The sequence below is a fragment of the Piliocolobus tephrosceles genome, chromosome 10 (genome assembly GCF_002776525.5).
Source record: "Piliocolobus tephrosceles isolate RC106 chromosome 10, ASM277652v3, whole genome shotgun sequence".
In the NCBI taxonomy this organism is placed as follows: domain Eukaryota; kingdom Metazoa; phylum Chordata; class Mammalia; order Primates; family Cercopithecidae; genus Piliocolobus; species Piliocolobus tephrosceles.
Window position 1 is genome coordinate 26,875,579 of NC_045443.1, and position 18,279 is coordinate 26,893,857.

The 18,279-nt window shown below is 37.5% G+C and overlaps 1 protein-coding gene across 2 annotated transcripts in view; it reads right to left on the minus strand.

The window, feature by feature from the left end:
* ITPR2 (inositol 1,4,5-trisphosphate receptor type 2) overlaps positions 1-18,279 on the minus strand; it is a 492,964-nt gene that overhangs the window by 255,779 nt on the left and 218,906 nt on the right. For both annotated transcript variants that reach the window (XM_023209041.2, XM_023209040.2), the window contains 6 exons: positions 17,453-17,542; positions 17,206-17,331; positions 14,839-14,961; positions 13,990-14,190; positions 11,406-11,657; positions 8,049-8,174 (listed from right to left, as the gene is read on the minus strand). In XM_023209041.2, the coding sequence (XP_023064809.1) occupies positions 8,049-8,174; positions 11,406-11,657; positions 13,990-14,190; positions 14,839-14,961; positions 17,206-17,331; positions 17,453-17,542 (918 nt within the window). The remainder of the gene's footprint in view (positions 1-8,048; positions 8,175-11,405; positions 11,658-13,989; positions 14,191-14,838; positions 14,962-17,205; positions 17,332-17,452; positions 17,543-18,279) is intronic.

The following is an 18,279-nucleotide window of genomic DNA, read 5'->3' on the forward strand; positions in this document are numbered from 1 at the left end:
GTGGTTGGCAAAGCCCTCTCTGAAGGAGTGGCTTTGAAGGAAGAACCTAAGAGACGAGGAAGAAGTTATGCAGATACTGGGGAGTCCAGCATCCCAGGGAAACGTACAGTTGCTGAGATAGGAAGGCATTTGGCATGCCTGAGGAGCAGCAAGGAGACCACAGGATGGAACAGAGAGCTAGCTAGGGGGAGAATAAGAGGACAAGGGGAAGAAGGGTGGTCATAAGGTGGAGGCTAAGTCACACAGGGGTTTTACTCTGAGCAAGACAGGAAGCCACTGGAGGAATCTGAGCAGAGGAGTGACAATCATCCTCTCCTTCTTCTCCCTCTCTTTCCCCTTCACCCCTTCTCCTCTATCTCCTCCACCTCCTCTTCCTCTTCCTTCAATCATCATGGCTGCTAGACAAAGGATAGATGGAGAGAGGGACAAGAGCAGAAGCTTGGAAACAGGTTATGAAGCTATTGCAATCATCCAAATGAGAGAGAATGGTGCCTTGGGGGAGGGTAGTTGTGATGGGAGTGTTCAGGAGTAGTCAAATTTGCAATATTTTACGATTAGAACTGGCAGAATTTGTGGAAGGACTGGATTTTGGGTGGAAGAAAATAAGATTTACAGATGGCACCAAAATGGTTTGCCTGAATGCCTACAGTGACGAGCAGAATTGCCGTTTACAGAGATGCCACAGTCTTGAAAAGGGATTATTTTAGAGTGGGGCATGGGAATGAATAAAGAGTTTGAGGTTAGTCAGCCAAGTGGAGGTGTCATGTAGACAGTTACATATGTGAAACTAGACATCAGGAGAAGCATAGAAAGTTGTGAGTAAATGAGATTAGCAAACAGTGACTATAGAGAGAGAAGGGATCCGTTCCAAAGCCTGAGGCTGGCACACTCCAATATTTAGAAGTTGGGAAGATGCAGAGAAAACAGACAAGAGACTGAGGAGTGGACAGTGTGGTGGGCGGCAAATAGAATGGAATTGACATCCTGGGGTCCAAGGGAAGAAGCCTTGTATAAGCCTCATGCAAGTTATAGAATATACTTCTTCACTTCCCTGAAATGTTAGTTAGAAGACCATATAAAATGAGCCCTTTCAAATAAGATTTTTTAATAGCTCATTCGACTTAAGAAATTCAAGAAAATTATTTTTTTTAATTGACTTAATGTCACCAAATTAAAGAACTAGGAAAGTACGTTTCAATGTGCATATAAATTATATCTTTACTCCAACCTCCTACATATTTATTTGGTAAGTTAAGGGAGCAAAAATTTTAAGTTAAAACTTGACTCAATATAAGAGTTGTTAACAATTAAAGATGTAGAATAAATAAACCAATTATATCAAAAAATGGCTCAAGTTATCTACCTGAAAGTGAAATACACAAGTTTGTCTTGTTAACCAGTGACTAATGGGACACCGACATGACAGAGTTAGGTGAGCCTCCTAAATTATTTCTTGGTCTAATTTCATTCTGCCAGTATATCACTTAGAGTACTGTTGGTCCTCATAGGATCCTGACATTGATAGCAAAATTGGAAACATCTTCAAAGAAAAAAATATAGTCTGAGGCTAACATTGATCATAGTCTACCCTCTTTATGTGCCTTCTAATAATGACTCAAATCCCCTGACTATCAACAACAATCAGTTATAAAGCCAAAGAAAAGCTTTTCTGCGCTACAAACACCAGTTTTAGCTGCACTGGAACATAGATCAAAGTGGGCTGTCATTAAATGCTCTGAAAGACAGTGTAACAACTTTCCATGGGTCTAATAGCATTGCTGCCTGCCTAGATCTGGTGTGCTTACAGGACATGGATACTGTCTCTGTCAGGATATTAGAATGGAATGAGAATGTGAAACAATCTAGCATCAGTTTATTAAAAATAATCTTTTGGGAAAGATTTTCTTGTATGGGTCTTAACAAGATAAGAGACAAAGAAATGCCAATAGGAAAATGAAAAATACTAAAAAAGGAGACTTTAGACAGCCGTACTCAAGGACAGACAAAAAGACACTGGTAGTGCTGACTCCAGAAAAACAAGAGAAGAATGGTGGAAGGTGGTATGAGTGCTAATTTCATTATTATTAGTAATTTCATTACTATTTCATCTGCATTTTAAAAAATATTGTCAGGTCAGGCGCAGTGGCTCACATATGGAATCCCAGCACTTTGGGAGGCTAAGGCGGGCAGATCACGAGGTCAGGAGCTCGAGACCAGCCTGGCCAACATGGTGAAACCCCGTCTCTACTAAAAATAGAAAAATTAGTCAGGCGTGGTGGTGGGCGCCTATAATCCCAGCTACTCAGGAGGCTGAGGCCGGAGAATCACTTGAAACTGGAAGACAGAGGTTGCAGTGAGCTGAGATCACCCCACTGCACTCTAGCCTGGGTGAAACAGTGAAACTCTGTCTCAAAAAAAAAAAATATATATATGCATAAATATATATATATACATATCCATATATATATATATATATATATATATATATATATATATTTCTCCAAATGTCTACTAAACTGTGCTGAGTCATCTGCTGCCTGAAGTACTGGCTTCCATCCTGAATGTCATACCTTTCAACAAAACACAGAAACTAGAAGGATCTCAAAAGTATGTTGAAACTAGAATCCCAGAAACTGTATCAGAAGAGGAATCACTGAAAGAAATGAAGAAAATGATGGGAGATATGAAAGCTATCATAAAATACTTGACCAGCTGTTGGGGAAAAGCACTGGATGATGCTACAGCAGCCCTCCCACTCTATAACTAGCTAGGAGAGTCAACCAGAAAATTCTCTCTGCAGAAGCCACAGGCAAAATTATGAGACCGACTAAGATGATCCTCATTTTCTTCAAGTTATATAATTTTGTCATTTCAAAATAGGTCACTAGCAAGAATAGTGAGGAGGTGTTTATAGTAAACACATCTTTAACTTAATTATTTTGTGTTGCTGGAGAAAAAATAACTAGGTAAAATTTGTAATATGGAAAAATTTGACAGCATGGTTCTGGCATAAAAACACACATACACCAAAAGAACAGAAAAGAGGACTCAGAAACAAATCCACACACCTACAATGAACTCATTTTGCACAAAGGTGCCAAAAACATACACTGGGGAAAAGACAGTCTCTTCAATAAATAGTGCTAGGAAAACCAAATATCCATAAGCAGAAGAAATGAAACTATATCCCTACCTCTCATGATATACAAAAATCAAATCCAAATGGATTAAAGACTTAAATCTAAGATCTCAAACCTTGAAACTACTACAAGAAAACATCAGGGAACCTGTCCAGGACATTGGTCTGGGCAAAAATTTCTAGAGTAACACCCAACAAGCACAGGCAACCAAAGCAAAAATGGACAAATGGGATGACATTAAGTTAAAAGGCTTCAGGTCAGGCACAGTGGCTCACGCCTGTAATCCCAGCACTTTGGGAGGCCGAGGTGGGCCGATCACTTGAGGTCAGGAGTTTGAGACCAGCCTGGCCAACATGGTAAAGCCCCATCTCTACTAAAAATACAAAAATTAGCTGGGCGTGGTGGCGGGTGCCTGTAGTCCCAGCTACTCGGGAGGCTGAGGCAGGAGAATCACTGGAACCCAGGAGGCAGGTGTTGCAGTGACCTGAGGTAGCACTCCTGCACTCCAGCCTGGGTGAGTGAGACTCCATCTCCAAAAAAAAAAGAAAGAAAAAAAGAAAAGAAAAAGCCGTTTGTGCACCAAAGGAAACAATCAACAAAGTGAAGAGATAATCCACAGAATGGCAGAAAATATTTGCAAACTATCCATCTGACAAGGGATTAATAACCAGAATCTATTAGGAGCTCAAACAACTCAATAGGAAAAAAAATAGAATAATCCGATTTAAAAATGGGCAAAGATCTGAATAGACATTTCTCAAAAGATGACATACAAATGGCAAACAGGTATATGAAAAGGTGCTCAACATCACTGATCACAAGGGAAATACAAATCGAAACTACAATGAGATATCATCTCACCCCAGTTACAGTGGCTTTTATCCAAAAGAGAGGCAATAACAAATGCTGAAAAGCACGTGGAGAAATGGAAACCCTTGTACACCACTGGTGGGAATGTAAATTTGTACAATCACTAGGGAGAACATTTTGGAGGTTTCTCAAAAAACTAAAACTAGCCGGGCACAGAGGCTTACGCCTGTAATCCCAGCACTTTGGGAGGCCAAGATGGGTGGATCACTTGAAGTCAGGAGTTCAAGACCAGCCTGGCCAACATGGTGAAACCCCATCTCTATTAAAAAAACACACAAAAATTAGCCAGGCATGGTGGTGCATGCCTGTAGTCCCAGCTACTTGGGAGTCTAAGGTAGGAGATGGTTGAACCCTGGAGGTGGAGGTTGCAGAGAGCTGAGATCACACCACTGTACTCCAGCCCGGGTGACAGAACCAGACTCCATCTCAAAAAAAAAAAAAAAAAAAATCTAAAAATAGAGCCACCATATGATCCAACAATCTCACTTCTGGATATATTCCCGAAAGAAAGGAAATTGTACATTGAAGAGATATCTGCACTCCCGTGTTTGTTGCAGCACGGCTCACAATAGCCAAAATTTGGAAGCAACCTAAGTGCCCATCAACAGATGAATGGATAAAGAAAATGTGGTACATACACACAGTGGAGTACTATTCAGTCATTAAAAAAGAATGAGATCCAGTCATCTGCAACAACATGGATGGAACTGGAGGTAATTATGTTAAGTGAAATAAGCTGGGCACACAAAGACAAATTTTGCATGTTCTCACTTATTTGTGGGCACTAAAAAATTGCAACAATTAAATTCATGGAGATAGAGAATAAAAGGATGGTTACCAGAGGCTAGGAAGGGTAGTGGAGCAGAGGGGAAGTGCGGATGCTTAATGGGTACAAATATATAGTTGAAAAGAAGGAATAAAATCTAATATTTGATAGCACAACAGAGTGACTACAGTCAAGAATAATTTCTTGTACATTTTTAAATAACTAAAGAAATATAATTGGATTATTTGTAACATAAAGAAAGGAGAAATGCTTCAGGTGATGGACATCCCATTTACCTTGATGTGTTCATTACACATTATATGGCAGTATCAAGATATCTCCTGTACCTCATAAATATATATAGCTAGTATTTATCCACAAAAATTAAAAAGAAAAAGAAAAAAGTAGTAAGATTACTGTTAATCAGATATTTAAGTAAGTGCCAAAGACTATGAACTGGGTATAAATTTGACTACTACATCCAACCCTAAGATGCTATGATTCTTTAGGTTCAACTTACCAAATTCCTTTCCTCCAGATTACCTTCATCATTTCTCATGGATATAAATCAGTTCTTCCAGGATTTCATAACTTTGTTGGAACACCTGGATTTGGTTTATCTCATACGTGGCTATTTATGTCAACTACTGTTGGGGATGTCCAGCTTTATGGACATAATTTCCAGTTTTTGCCTATGCTGAATGGTCCTCTGGATACAATGATATGGATCATGTTACCAACTCTCTTACTGATGCTAATATGTGTTAAGAATTTTATACACATTATCTCATTAGATTCTCCCACTAATCCTACGGGGAATGTGAACTTATTGTATTCATTTTATAAATCAGGAAACTCAGGGCCCAGAGGGGTTAAGTACTTTGCCCAAGATAAACTGAGCTACTGAGAGGCAGAGTCTAGACTTGAACTCTGGTCTGGCTAAATCCTTTGAAATTCCTACTCTTAGCTACCAGGCTCTATCTACTACAGCGATTCTCAAAGTGTGGTCCCTAGACCAGCATCTGCAGCATCACCTAGGAATTTGTTAAAAATGCAAAGTCTCTCATGTATGGAAATCAGAAACTTGGGACAAGGCCCAGCGATCTGTATTTTACAAAGCCCTCCAACTAAGCCTGATGCTCACTAAAGCTTAAAAACTGCCCAACTGAACTGAAAATTTACCTAGAAGGCCACATTCTACTCATTTAACCATACTTAGTTTTATAACTTGAATTTGAAAGTTTGTGGTGACTCTGATCTTTCTTCATGGAGAGAGAGAAAAATCCCAGACATGAAAAAGTCAGGTTTCTATTTCCTTCCCTGAAAAAGGCAAGGTGATTCCTGTCAACCCTGGTGAAGGGATTAGAGAGCTGCTGTTTTAAAATATAAACAAGAGGGAAATATTTTTAAAAACCCTTTTGCAGTACAGCTAAGTTATTGTGGTTAGACATAAAGAATAAATAGATTAAGAAGATACTGAAATTCCCCTAGAGCTTTAATATAATAACATTAATTATCTAATAAAGCAATAGTTAAAATTGTTGCTACATGTGTTTTTTTTTTTTTTTTCAAAAAAAGAATGTAAATCTGTACACCTTTGCCTGGCACATATATCAGTGAAAACAGTATTTCCCAGGTAGCATTATCAATGGAAGTTATCATTGGCTTTCTTTGGTTTAAAAAATAAAAATCCTTTCAGGTTCATAGCTCATGCTGCCTACAATGTGACCTTGATCTTTTTCAAGCTTATCTTTAGTCAGTAGCACTGTGCAACTCTGCAAATCAGTCTATAATCTCTTTAATATTCTCCTGCACGTGCAGTTTTAAAGCTCAGTCATTGGCATGGAAGTCACTCATTACTTCAAGGTCTCTGGAGATACTACAGCTGGTCAGAATCAAGGTTTTCACAAGGTCAGTGGGGACATATATGAGTACTACGTTAAATGCTGCATAAAACAGGTGGATTTCTCTACAGGTGCATATTTACCTGAGATAGGCAATAAGCGGTTTTTAGCTGTATGGAAATGAAGTAAAACAAGAACTACCTCACTCACCACACTGCACCACACCAAAAGTAAACTAAGCACATTTCACTTGGAAACCTTGGCTAAATAAAAAGAGTTCATGGTCTGGAATAACACATGATTCACTGTATTATCCAAGGGTGCTCTCACATGTCTGAGTCTACAGGCAGTGAAAGGAGAGATGTACCTTGTCATCCCTCCTTTCAGAAAAAGGTGTAGAGAGGCAGTGAGCTAATCGATAACAGCATCGGTTCTTGTAATTAATACAATGAAAATATGGACTTCACTAATCTTTCTCCTCCAAATACATTGATATAAGGCCTATACAAAGCTACCAGCACTCAGGAATGTTGGAAGGCCAAAGGTGCTGAGTCTGGCCACCATCATTCATAATAGGTCTAAGGAGTTATCTATACACTGTTTTCTTTAGTAAAACCTTATTTGAACATCAAGTCCCATAACTTCTTTAACAGGAAAATCAGAGATTTTTTTTAGACCCTGGCTGTTATGATAATTCAGTATGCATAAAAAAAGGCTAAGATGTGCTAAAGAAAATTGTGTTGTCCATCAAAGAGATTCCTTCTTTCTTATATTTCTTCATTCATTCATTTACTCAATATTAACAGAGCAAAAACATATGCCAGGCAGTATCTAGAAAATGGCAACCAGCTCCACATGTCCTCCCCAACAGCCCCCAACAAAACAAACAGCAACAAGCAGAATATAATTTGGTGGACATGAGTGAAAATGTCAGATGATTAAATTACTGGAGTACACTTCCAAAGAAGATTTTGAATTGTCAACAGTGAGCAAGGCTAAGTCCTTAGTTGGCTGGTCAAGTACCTATCTGCCTGAAAGCAGTAGTCAAGACCTCTTCAGGTCTCTTGATCTGTGCTTTGTAATTGCACTTAGAATAAGAGATTAAATGCAAATTGACCTCTACCAAATATCTTCTCTAACCAATATAAGAAGGCCACTAAGATTCCATTTAATAACAGACAAATACAGCCACTCATAAAGGTGAAAATGAACACTTTACCTCCTGCTCTCTACAATGTACTAAGCATTCTGTGTATATATTAACTCATTAAATCTCATTCACAACCTTCTGAAATTCATTCACAACTTTATGAATGAATGCATTAAATCAAAAGGTAGTGAATTTAACTGCAAGTCTTCATCCAGATGGTTAATACTATTGGGTCAAAATATCTATTGACATCCTTCAGTGGTCAAAATCTAACTTACCCTTGCCATATCCACCAAGAAGTTCTCAAATAATTTCCAAATGTGGTTACTTGTATAGATTTCTTTCATTTCCACTTCAGTGTCAACGTAACAGTGATTAACAAAGTTCACATAAGCAATTTTGACCTGTGCAAGTTTCAAATACAAAAGAAAGTTAGTTTTCTTTATTGATGACTTTGAAATATCAATTATGAAAGGTTAATATAAAATCTGTTAGTTTTCATGGTAGATCATAGCATAGTTTTGTCTATCCAGAAAGCATTCCCATTTCTCTTCTTTTGCTAAGAGTTCACTGACCTAGGGGTGAAAACATGGGGCCAAGTACTCCATCCCCCTGGGCCCAACAATTGCTGTGAGAAAGAACTTTATGCAAAACAAGCCTATCATATTTGAGATTCTAGGAGTCAAAAGCAACCCCTCCTTCCTCTCCCATTCCCTTTCTTTCTTCTCCCCTCTCCTTCCCTGACCCCTCATCCCTTCCCCATCTTGAGCACCTGTTTTATGCTCAAAAACATACTTAAAGTTCAACTAAAATTTCAGTTTGATAACAATGCCATGTTTAGAATTTAAGAGTTGTGTAGTAGCTTCCACTAAGCTAGCAGTGGCTATAGTTCTTAAAAGTTTGTCATCTTTCAGAACTTCTTACAGAACTTATTAAAAAGTAGAGCTTTTATGCTCTTTTAAATTTTCCAAATTACATAAACACAATTACTTGACTAAGTACATGAGTTCCCGCCCTCTTCCTCCTCCTCTTCCTTCTTCTCAACAACTCTTTCCTTTTTCTCTCATTGCTAAAATGAAACAAGGTAAACCTTAACTTCAAAAAACCATCTTCTCCAGGTCTGTAGAGGAAAATTATACCCAGAAGAGAATGAGGCAGAAAGATGAAGGAAAAAGGGATAAGAAATAGAATAAATTCTGACACTCTTTCAACCTCTGGATCCATCTGAACAACGATCCTTCAAATTACTACGTACTGGAGCCAATAAAATTCCCTTTTTTTATTTAAACTAGTTTACGTTAGGTTTCTGTCACTTGTAACCAAGAGAGTCCTAATAAAACATTAAAATATTTTGACCAAATAATACTTCAAGACCATTCAAAAATATTTAAATTACTTTTTTTCTGAGAAGAAATAAGCTCACAGTTTACCCCCAAAAATGTATCCTATTTTAAGATACAGATGTAGTAAAATTCCTTTCCAGAATTAGTGAAATTCCTCATAAAGGATTGGGATGAATTTCACTAACATACACCATTTGTAAAGTACATAGGACAGTAATTTTTGTTTTGCATTTTTTTTGTTTCCTTCATTATGAAAATCTGATGAATGCTATAAATCTCTCTGGAAAAATACGTAGACATAAAAAATCATATGAACAATTTCAGGGACTCATGGAATCCAAATTGGAACCATAAAAAGTTTGGGACAGCTTTCATTCCCTTGGTGCTTCTCTGTACCTCACTGATCCTAAACAAATCGTCAATGGCAGACTGCCGGTGTCAAGGATGGCCATAGGGTACGGAGACACGGGCCACTCAGTGCATTCGCACAACTATCATGACAGCAGCTAAAATGTACTCAGTGTTTCCTATGTGCCAAATACCCTCAGCATCTTGTATGAATTATTTACTTTAATCCTCCAACAATACTATCAGGTACATACAATAATTATTCCACCTTAAAATTGTAGGAATTTAAGATTAAAAAGGTTAAGTAACCTGTTGGAGTCAGCCACACAACTAGAATGTAATGTATCCAGGATAAAATATTCTTTAATTCTTTTGTGTATTCATTTAAAACTTATTTATTGAGTGTAGGCTCTGGCTCAAACAATAAAACAGTGAAAAGAAACAGATCCAGTTGTTGTTACTCTCAAAGAGCTTACAATCTTGGGCATGGGCATGAGGGTTACAGGTCTTTGCTAACTAATAAAATGGAAATGTCAAATTTCAAATTATATATTCTTACAGACTGTACTAAGGGAGGCCAAGGAAGTCTTCCCTGGAGAAGTAAGGCTTGAATCAAGATCTAAAGGATAAGGAGGAGTTACTTAGATGAATGTAAGACGTAAGAGTGGTAGTGTCAGAGGGAACTACATGTAGGAAGAAATATACCCAGAATCAGGCTCTCAAGTAAGGATAGAACCCAGGGATTCCATCATTAGACTAAGCTTCCCCTCTTTGTCGTCTTATTTCAGACCAATCAGGCATGAAGTACTCTTGGAGTGACATGTCGACAATTCCACAAAATTTCACAAAAATATGCTTTCAAGTCCATCACTACCATAGGATTATCTAAAAGTAGGGAATTTCCGTTAACTTCATCTGACACCTTTTTAAGTTACTGTGATTTTAAATGTTTGACTCCATATCTTTTTCAGTGTGTCACACATTTATAAGCTTTGGAACAACATATAACAGTAGAAAAGAAAGAAATTATTGCAATGTACATTCCTAGATGCCTCATTAATAGAAGCCTATTGGCAGACAACCAGCTGCTACTGAGACTTTTTCTATCATCAGAGCCAAACCAGGACAGAGGGTAAATGATGTGGGAATAAAGCAAACTGTGTGTGCATATTTTCAAGAATGCATCTATTCCATAAAACCAGGTACACCTGCAGAGTCTTTTATGTGGTCCTGCAGCACTATCCTAGCCTCTCCAATCAATGATTATGAATCATTTTTGAAGCACCTGTTTTATGCTCAAGTACCTACTAAAGGTTCAAGTAAACCTTTCAGTTTGATCATATTGCCATGTTTAGAATTTTAAGAGAGCTGTCTAGTAGCTTCCACTAAACGAGCAGTGACTATACTTCTTAAAAGTTTCTCATAGGCTGGCTGCGGTGGCTCATGCCAGTAAATCCAACACTTTGGGAGACCAAGGTGGGTGCATCACCTGAGGTCAGGAGTTCAAGACCAGCCTGGGCAACATGGTGAAACCCCGTCTCTACTAAAAATACAAAAATTAGCTGGGCGTGGTGGCACATGCCTGTAATCCCAGCCACTCGGGAGGCTGAGGCAAGAGAATCACTTGAACCTAGGAGGCGGAGGTTGCAGTGAGTCGAGATTTTGCCTTTGCACTCCAGCCTGGGCAACAGAGCAAAACTCTGTCTCAAAAAAAACAAAAACAAAAAAAGTTTATCATCTTTCAGAACTTCTTTTAGAACTTCTTATGGAAAAGCAGACCTTTTATGCTGCTTTACATTTTCCAAATTATATAGTTAAATACAATTCCCTGACTAAATATATGATCTCACTATAAATATTAGTATGGGGGACTTCTGGCACCTAGATAAACTTTAAAAATTAATAATGATTCTATTAGAGCTGCCAAGCTTTTGCCAGGCCTACCTCAGGGATGCAGTCGTCGTGGGTCACCACCCTCACTATGTCGTCCAGCGGGAGAAGGGAATTACACTTGATTTCAGTGTAGACATTTTTCCCCTCTGTGCATGCTGCCAGCAGCTCCACCAGGGTGATGTGGTAGGCTAAGGGGCCACTCTCGTCCCCTCGGTCTCTCTCTGAACACATCATATGGAGAAGGATTGGAAATGATGCTCTATCATTGTAAAATATCAGCACATCTTCACCCCCATTTATCAACTGAAATGATAATAAAAGAGTCTACATAGCAGTCCAAACATTTATCCTTGCAGTTAATTCCAAAGGCTTGATATATCTGGAAACACATGTATCTCTTTGTAAAAATATATATAATATGGCAAAAGCAGAGCTAAGCTGGGGGAGGGTGGTGAAAAGATTATGATCCCATGCCAAGGAACCAGCTATGAATGCTATCAAAATCAGTTGGGGCGATGTGGAAGCAGCAGATGAGGCAAGAATGAAACAATAAGGATGATAGTAAATTGTTCATCACACTGAAATTAAACCTGTAAAAAAATAAAGTTATTTTCCTCTACCTTTTTTTGGCGGGAAGACAATGGCCAAAAGCACAAGAAATCTCATACTTTTACTAAAGCAGAGTAAAATATCCTCATCCATTGCAATAGTGACTACATAAGCAAGTACGTCGAGCTAATTACAGCTCTACAAAAGTCTACAAAATTCCATGTGTCATAAGAAGGCATCAGTAGAGAATGAAGGTAAAAGCAGAGACAAGAGAAATAAGTAGAAAACTAAGACCAAAAAAACAAGAGAAACAAAGATATGAATAGGTAGGGGCTTTTAGGACATAAATTTTCCTTCATATTTTGTTTATATAATTTTAGTAGAAAATTCCATCAGATGGCAGTTTTATTGCTCAAACTCCATAACATCTTATTGTCTATTATCAGTACCAATTTTCTAACCCCAGTGTGAGACATGTTGGTAGGTAACTAAAGATATACAATTTTTTCTCTATGTATTATATTTAAAGTGACAACATATTTAAATCTATAAGCCAATTAGTTGGCTTACTTTGAAAGTTTTGTTGAAAGAGAATGTATATCTATCAAAAATATGTATTACATATTAACATAGTACAATATTACAAGTACTTCTTAGTGCACAGAAACACTGCACCCGACAGTGTCATAGGGATGGTTTCACTGTTTGCTGCTTCCCCATTCTAATTCTTCCCTTGCCGATCATAACACAAAATCCAGTTAGTTCTCACATTTCCAGACAATGAAGAGCTAATGTGAAGGTAAATGCAGAGAAGAAAAAGGTGCATTTTACAAGCTTAAAATGTTCCTTAAAATGTTTAATAATAATTTACATTTAAAAATTCAAGGCTTTAAGCTAAATTAATTTTAAGATTTCTAAGTGGCAGGAGGGACTCCTTGAAGCATTATGGAAATTTCCTCCATTCCCAAATTTAAGGTATATACTAATGAAAATGCCCAGAAACCAATAAAAATCTACCATGTAACTATTTGGTAGCCATAGGTGGAAGCTCCCTTAATCCATATGGGCCACTAGAGAACCATTTGGTCACAGAGTGGTGATTTTATCAAAGGGCTCTTTAAGCTGCTCCTTCTCCAATGTATCATACTTGCTTCCTAGTAACTTACTCATTACATAAATATCACTCAAAGTCAAACGTAAAACTGAAAAAGGCAAATAAATAGATGAAGTACCTTCATCTATTCATTTGCTGAAATTTATAACTTACTCTAAATAATAAGTTTCCACATGTAAAAAAAAAATCACTGTTGGGTAGTTTGTATTACTTAGTTTGATTCTCTTCAAACTCTTCTACAAATAGTAGCAGAGAACACCCATTCTATATTTCAGAAACAGAGCAATAAAGGCACCGGAAAAGCACAGTTCAATCTGTCTTTCTTATATCATTGGAAACTCAAAAATATAAAATTGGCCGGGCACGGTGGCTCAAGCCTGTAATCCCAGCACTTTGGGAGGCCGAGATGGGCGGATCACGAGGTCAGGAGATCGAGACCATCCTGGCTAACACGGTGAAACGCCGTCTCTACTACAAAATACAAAAAACTAGCCGGGCGAGGTGGCGGGCGCCTGTAGTCCCAGCTACTCAGGAGGCTGAGGCAGGGGAATGGCGTAAACCCAGGAGGCGGAGCTTGCAGTGAGCTGAGATCCGGCCACTGCACTCCAGCCCGGGCGATAGAGCGAGACTCCATCTCAAAAAAAAAATATATATATATATATATATATATATATAAAATTGTGTCACTTTCATTCCAAACAATCGATAACATTTCATAGGATTTTACCCATTATTTAAAATACACAAATTTGTTATAGGTCAAAAAGAAAAATATTAGGAAAATCATAAAACCAACTTAAGATATGTTGCTTCACTATATTAAAAGCAAAATATATTTGCACTTGAGTAGTCATGATTAAATTAAATAACTTCTCAAACCTATGTTGTTGGGGGTTTTTTCACTCTAATAGAAAATATGTATTTGAAGATACTGTTTATGTGAAGCTGATAAAAGGCAAACTGAGAACATACCTCTGTCATTACCATATCCTGGCATTTCTTCACATATTTACCATCTGCTTTCACAATTGTTTGCAAAAACCTTAGGTACTCCACGTGGCGGCCATGTGTCTCAATGCAGTGCACAAAGTGCTGTACAACTCTCTCGCTAATTTCGTTGCACAGATGGTAATTGTTCATGAAGATGTGCCGCATGGTTTCTGCTTCAAGGAGCTAAACACAGAGGAACGTGCCCTTGTAATTCTGACAAGATCAATTTTCTATTCTACAGTACTTAGACTAATTGCCCTGTTTGTGATCAGTTTTATATTTTATACGAAGCCACAGTGAATTTTCTGTGCAAGTCTTTCAAAAAATGCAATGAGATCATTAACCATTAAAAGAAAACTGAGTTCACAGAGGAATTTAGTTGGAGAAAGGAGCTTATTATCATAAAGTGCAACATAATGGCAACAGTATTCTCAAGATTAATTATGAATTCAAAGTTAGGTCTTCCATAAAATCTGTTCAAACATACTTTACAGACAAGGGCAAACTCCACCTCTGAGTTTTCCATATTTACCTTACTCAGAGTATTGTGAGTTAGTTCTTTGTTCTACCGTATCTTTTTCCTAACATTTAACTATATACATATAAAAGACGTTGTCATTTGCATGTAAAACTTGTGCAATTTTTCAAGTTTCTTTAAAAGTTTCCTTAATGGAAAAAAAAAAAAAAAGATACTCACTTTTGGAGAGATAATTTCCACAAGGAAAAAAAAAATGCAGCAATGAAGTGTAACAAAATTCTCTTCAAGAATGTTACTAAGACAAGTTTGATGCACACTTTACTAGAAATATTAGAAGCCACTAAAATACTTACACCTGGAGTTAAAAACAAATTCAGATGTTTATGAAGAAGAATTTGATTCTGTGGATTTCCTCGACAGAAATTCTGCAGAAACGTATGGGCTAGATTCATTACTTTGTTCATCTTTTCATCATTCTGTAAGTTAAAGAATAGCACATGATAGAAACAAACATAGAAGACTGCAAATGTTATGCAAAAATCTGTCCTTTCACCCACATACCATTTTTCTCTCTGCCCATCTTTGCTCTCCTTTCTCTGTGTCATTTATGTTTCACACCTCTCCCAGTTTCCCCTCCTGTCCCTCTTCTCTGTTCTCTAAATCTTTCTCACCTTCTGTGTTATTCCTCCTGATTCTATTCTGCTCTACTCTTCCAATGCCCCCTTCGTTTCACAGCCCTTCTTTCTCCCCAATCTTTCCAATTGTTCACCACGTTTCCCCATCTCTGTACATAGCCACCTTTTCCTCCTCTGCTTCATCCCCACACTCCCTCTGTCCTCCTTTCCTCTCTGTCCCTATCTTTCTCTGTTTCTCCTCCCTTCTCTGCTGTACTCCCCAGTACCCATAATTCTTCCCTTCCTTTAAATGTCTCATTTTGCAGTATGTCTGTATATCTCCATCATTCTGCTTCTTTTCTTCTTTGTCTCTCTTTCCCCACTCTATTTCTCTCTCTTTCTCATACATCTTCCTTCCTACTCTTTCTCCCATGTCTATTCCATCTCCTCTCTTCTTCTCCTCTTGTCCCATCTATTATTTCTTCTGCTCCCATCCCCTTTTCTCCTGCTCTGCTTTCACTCCGTTTCCTCTCCATTCAAACTTCCTCTCTTCCTCCACTCTGTCAGTCATCTCTGTATATGTATTTTTACTCACTCATCTCAGTTCTTCCTCTCTCCAATCTCTCTGTCCCTTCCTCTTGCTATTTACCTTGTCTCTTATTTCCAACTATTTCTTTTTCTTTTCCTCTCTGCTTTCTCTTTTATTTTCTCCTCCTTTTTGTGCCCCTGTTTCTTAACACTCTTAATAATGAATATCCTTATTCGTTGCCATTTTCCAAAGTCCTATACTAAGCTACTATCATTTGTTTATAAGAATCTTAACAAGAAACGTAAGTCTTAAAATTCACAGAGAAACAAGTTTGTCTTCTTAAAAGTGATCTTGTGACAATATCAGTGAAACTACCTAAAATTTCCCTGTGTAGTTGACTGTACCATTTGTCACGTGGTCATTGTTAGAAATTCAGATGGACTCATGTTTTGAGTGGAATTTTATGTTAACATTAAATAAATTTCTATATGCACCCACACATATGCATATTCCCCAGCTTTGCCTATTTAGAGAGGCTATGGAGGCAACACCCCAAAGCAATAAGCCCACTCAGTTCTCAGAACTTTGCTCCTAAATACCATTCCCCACAAAACAGAAATGGGGCTTCTTAAAGAAACGGCTGATTCTAGAGTTGAAGCGAGAAAAACACAAGATGAGCCTGGAACATTTTATTGTGCCAGAAAGCAAGGAAGTACTCAAAGAATGGTGGGGGTATGTTAGAAGACAGATAATCTAGCTCAAAGGAACTCCACTGGCCAAATCTGACACACTCTGGAAATCAAAATAAATAACGATAGAACCCTTTATGACCTATGGAATAAAATGAACATATACAAACCCATACTGATAAAAATAAACACAGTAAATGAATAAGTTGAAAGTTTCATGAAGAATGGGATATTAGTTTCACAGAATTGCTCTACAAAATACTTATTAATTACAAAGGAATTACAAAGGGAAAATCAGAGAAGCCTGGCAGACACAACCTCAATCAATTGATCAAAGTGAACATCATCAGTCATGGGACAAATCAAAATTGTGCACCAACTAATAGGAAGCAATGAGACGAACTTAGCATTACTCCTGTTATGTTCCTGCCAAATATGCGCAATTGTGTTAATCAGGAGGAAACATCAGATGATCCACATTAAGGGACATCCTTCAAAATAACTGGCTATTTTTAAGAGTGTCAATGTTATGGGATTTCCCATAACATTTAAATAAACATGACAACCGAACAGTGCATGATTCTGAAGTTGATCTTTTTGTCAAGCCGAAAACAATTGGGACAAAGGGAGAAACCTGAGTAGTGTGTCGGGACTAGGTGGTGGTAAAGCACCACGCTCTCTCCTGATTTGGAAGGCTCTAGTGTGGTGATATGGTAGTGTACCCTTGTTTGTCGGAAACACACACAAAAGGGCTCAGCGGTGATGGGGCACCTGGTGGGTGATTTATTCTAAAATAATTAAGAAAGAAAAAATTTCTTGGAACTTTGCGAAACATTTTAAACTGTATCAAAATAACAAGCTAAAGAACAAAAAATAACCAGGACTAACCTTTTCGTAGGGTATCTGGAGAAGATCCAACACCACTGAATGTGCCCCCATATTTTTCAGTAATCGTTGATGTTGAATCCGACACTTTTTATTCTGTACACAGAGTTTACTTAGCCTAATCAAAATCTTTAAAAAGAAGAGGGAAAGCATCATATATAACAAATAACAATATTAAGTATAATTTATAAGCAAAACTTATTTGGCATGCAAATATAACCCTATATAAGAATATTTTGCATCTGCTGACCTCCTTTACAATCCGGTAGTTATTGCTCTTGTTGCTGTCAATCTGAGGTTTCTTTGTTCCATCCTGTACTGGACTTAAAATGTTCGATTCCTAAAAGGAACATAAATATGTACTTTTACACCATTTGTAGCTTTGTGGTAAATTTATTTATTTTGTATTAAATAATAAATATATTTTGTAATTATTTTGTAATAAATCTACTATTCAACTTAAATGGTTCTTTTGTACTTTTTTATTGCATAAAATGTTCCTTGGCTTGACTGAGCCATGCAAATTACCGCTACCCAGTGAGAACACAATGACAAGTTAACTGGAATGACCTAGAGTTATGAGTTAAACTGTAAAGTTTTCATACATATTATTAGTGCATATCCATAAGAGACATATATACCTCAGACATGCTGGGGCTTTATGTTGCCTATATGAGAAGAAACAGTGAAAATACAGGGCATAAAAGATATAATTTAATCACTAGGAATGAACTGCAAGAAAAAAAGAGTGATAGAGCAGATGATCGTAGCTGAGCACATCATAGAGAAGGGAGCAAGGAACAACTTAACGCAACAATGCTCTGACAGGTCACCACGGCATCCTGAAGAGTCACGACTCAGGGCCAACATACAGAACCATGAAAATGAAGAAAGAAAAACAAAAAGCAAATTAAAATAAAATGTTTAAATTATCAAATTAATGAGGCTTATTAAGGAAACCTGAAACACCAAAAATACTTAATTATAATAACTATTATCTGTAGCATCGCAAATATGGGGAGTGGACATATTTGAAACATCAACTACTGGCGTCACCTTATGAAAATCAAACACCAG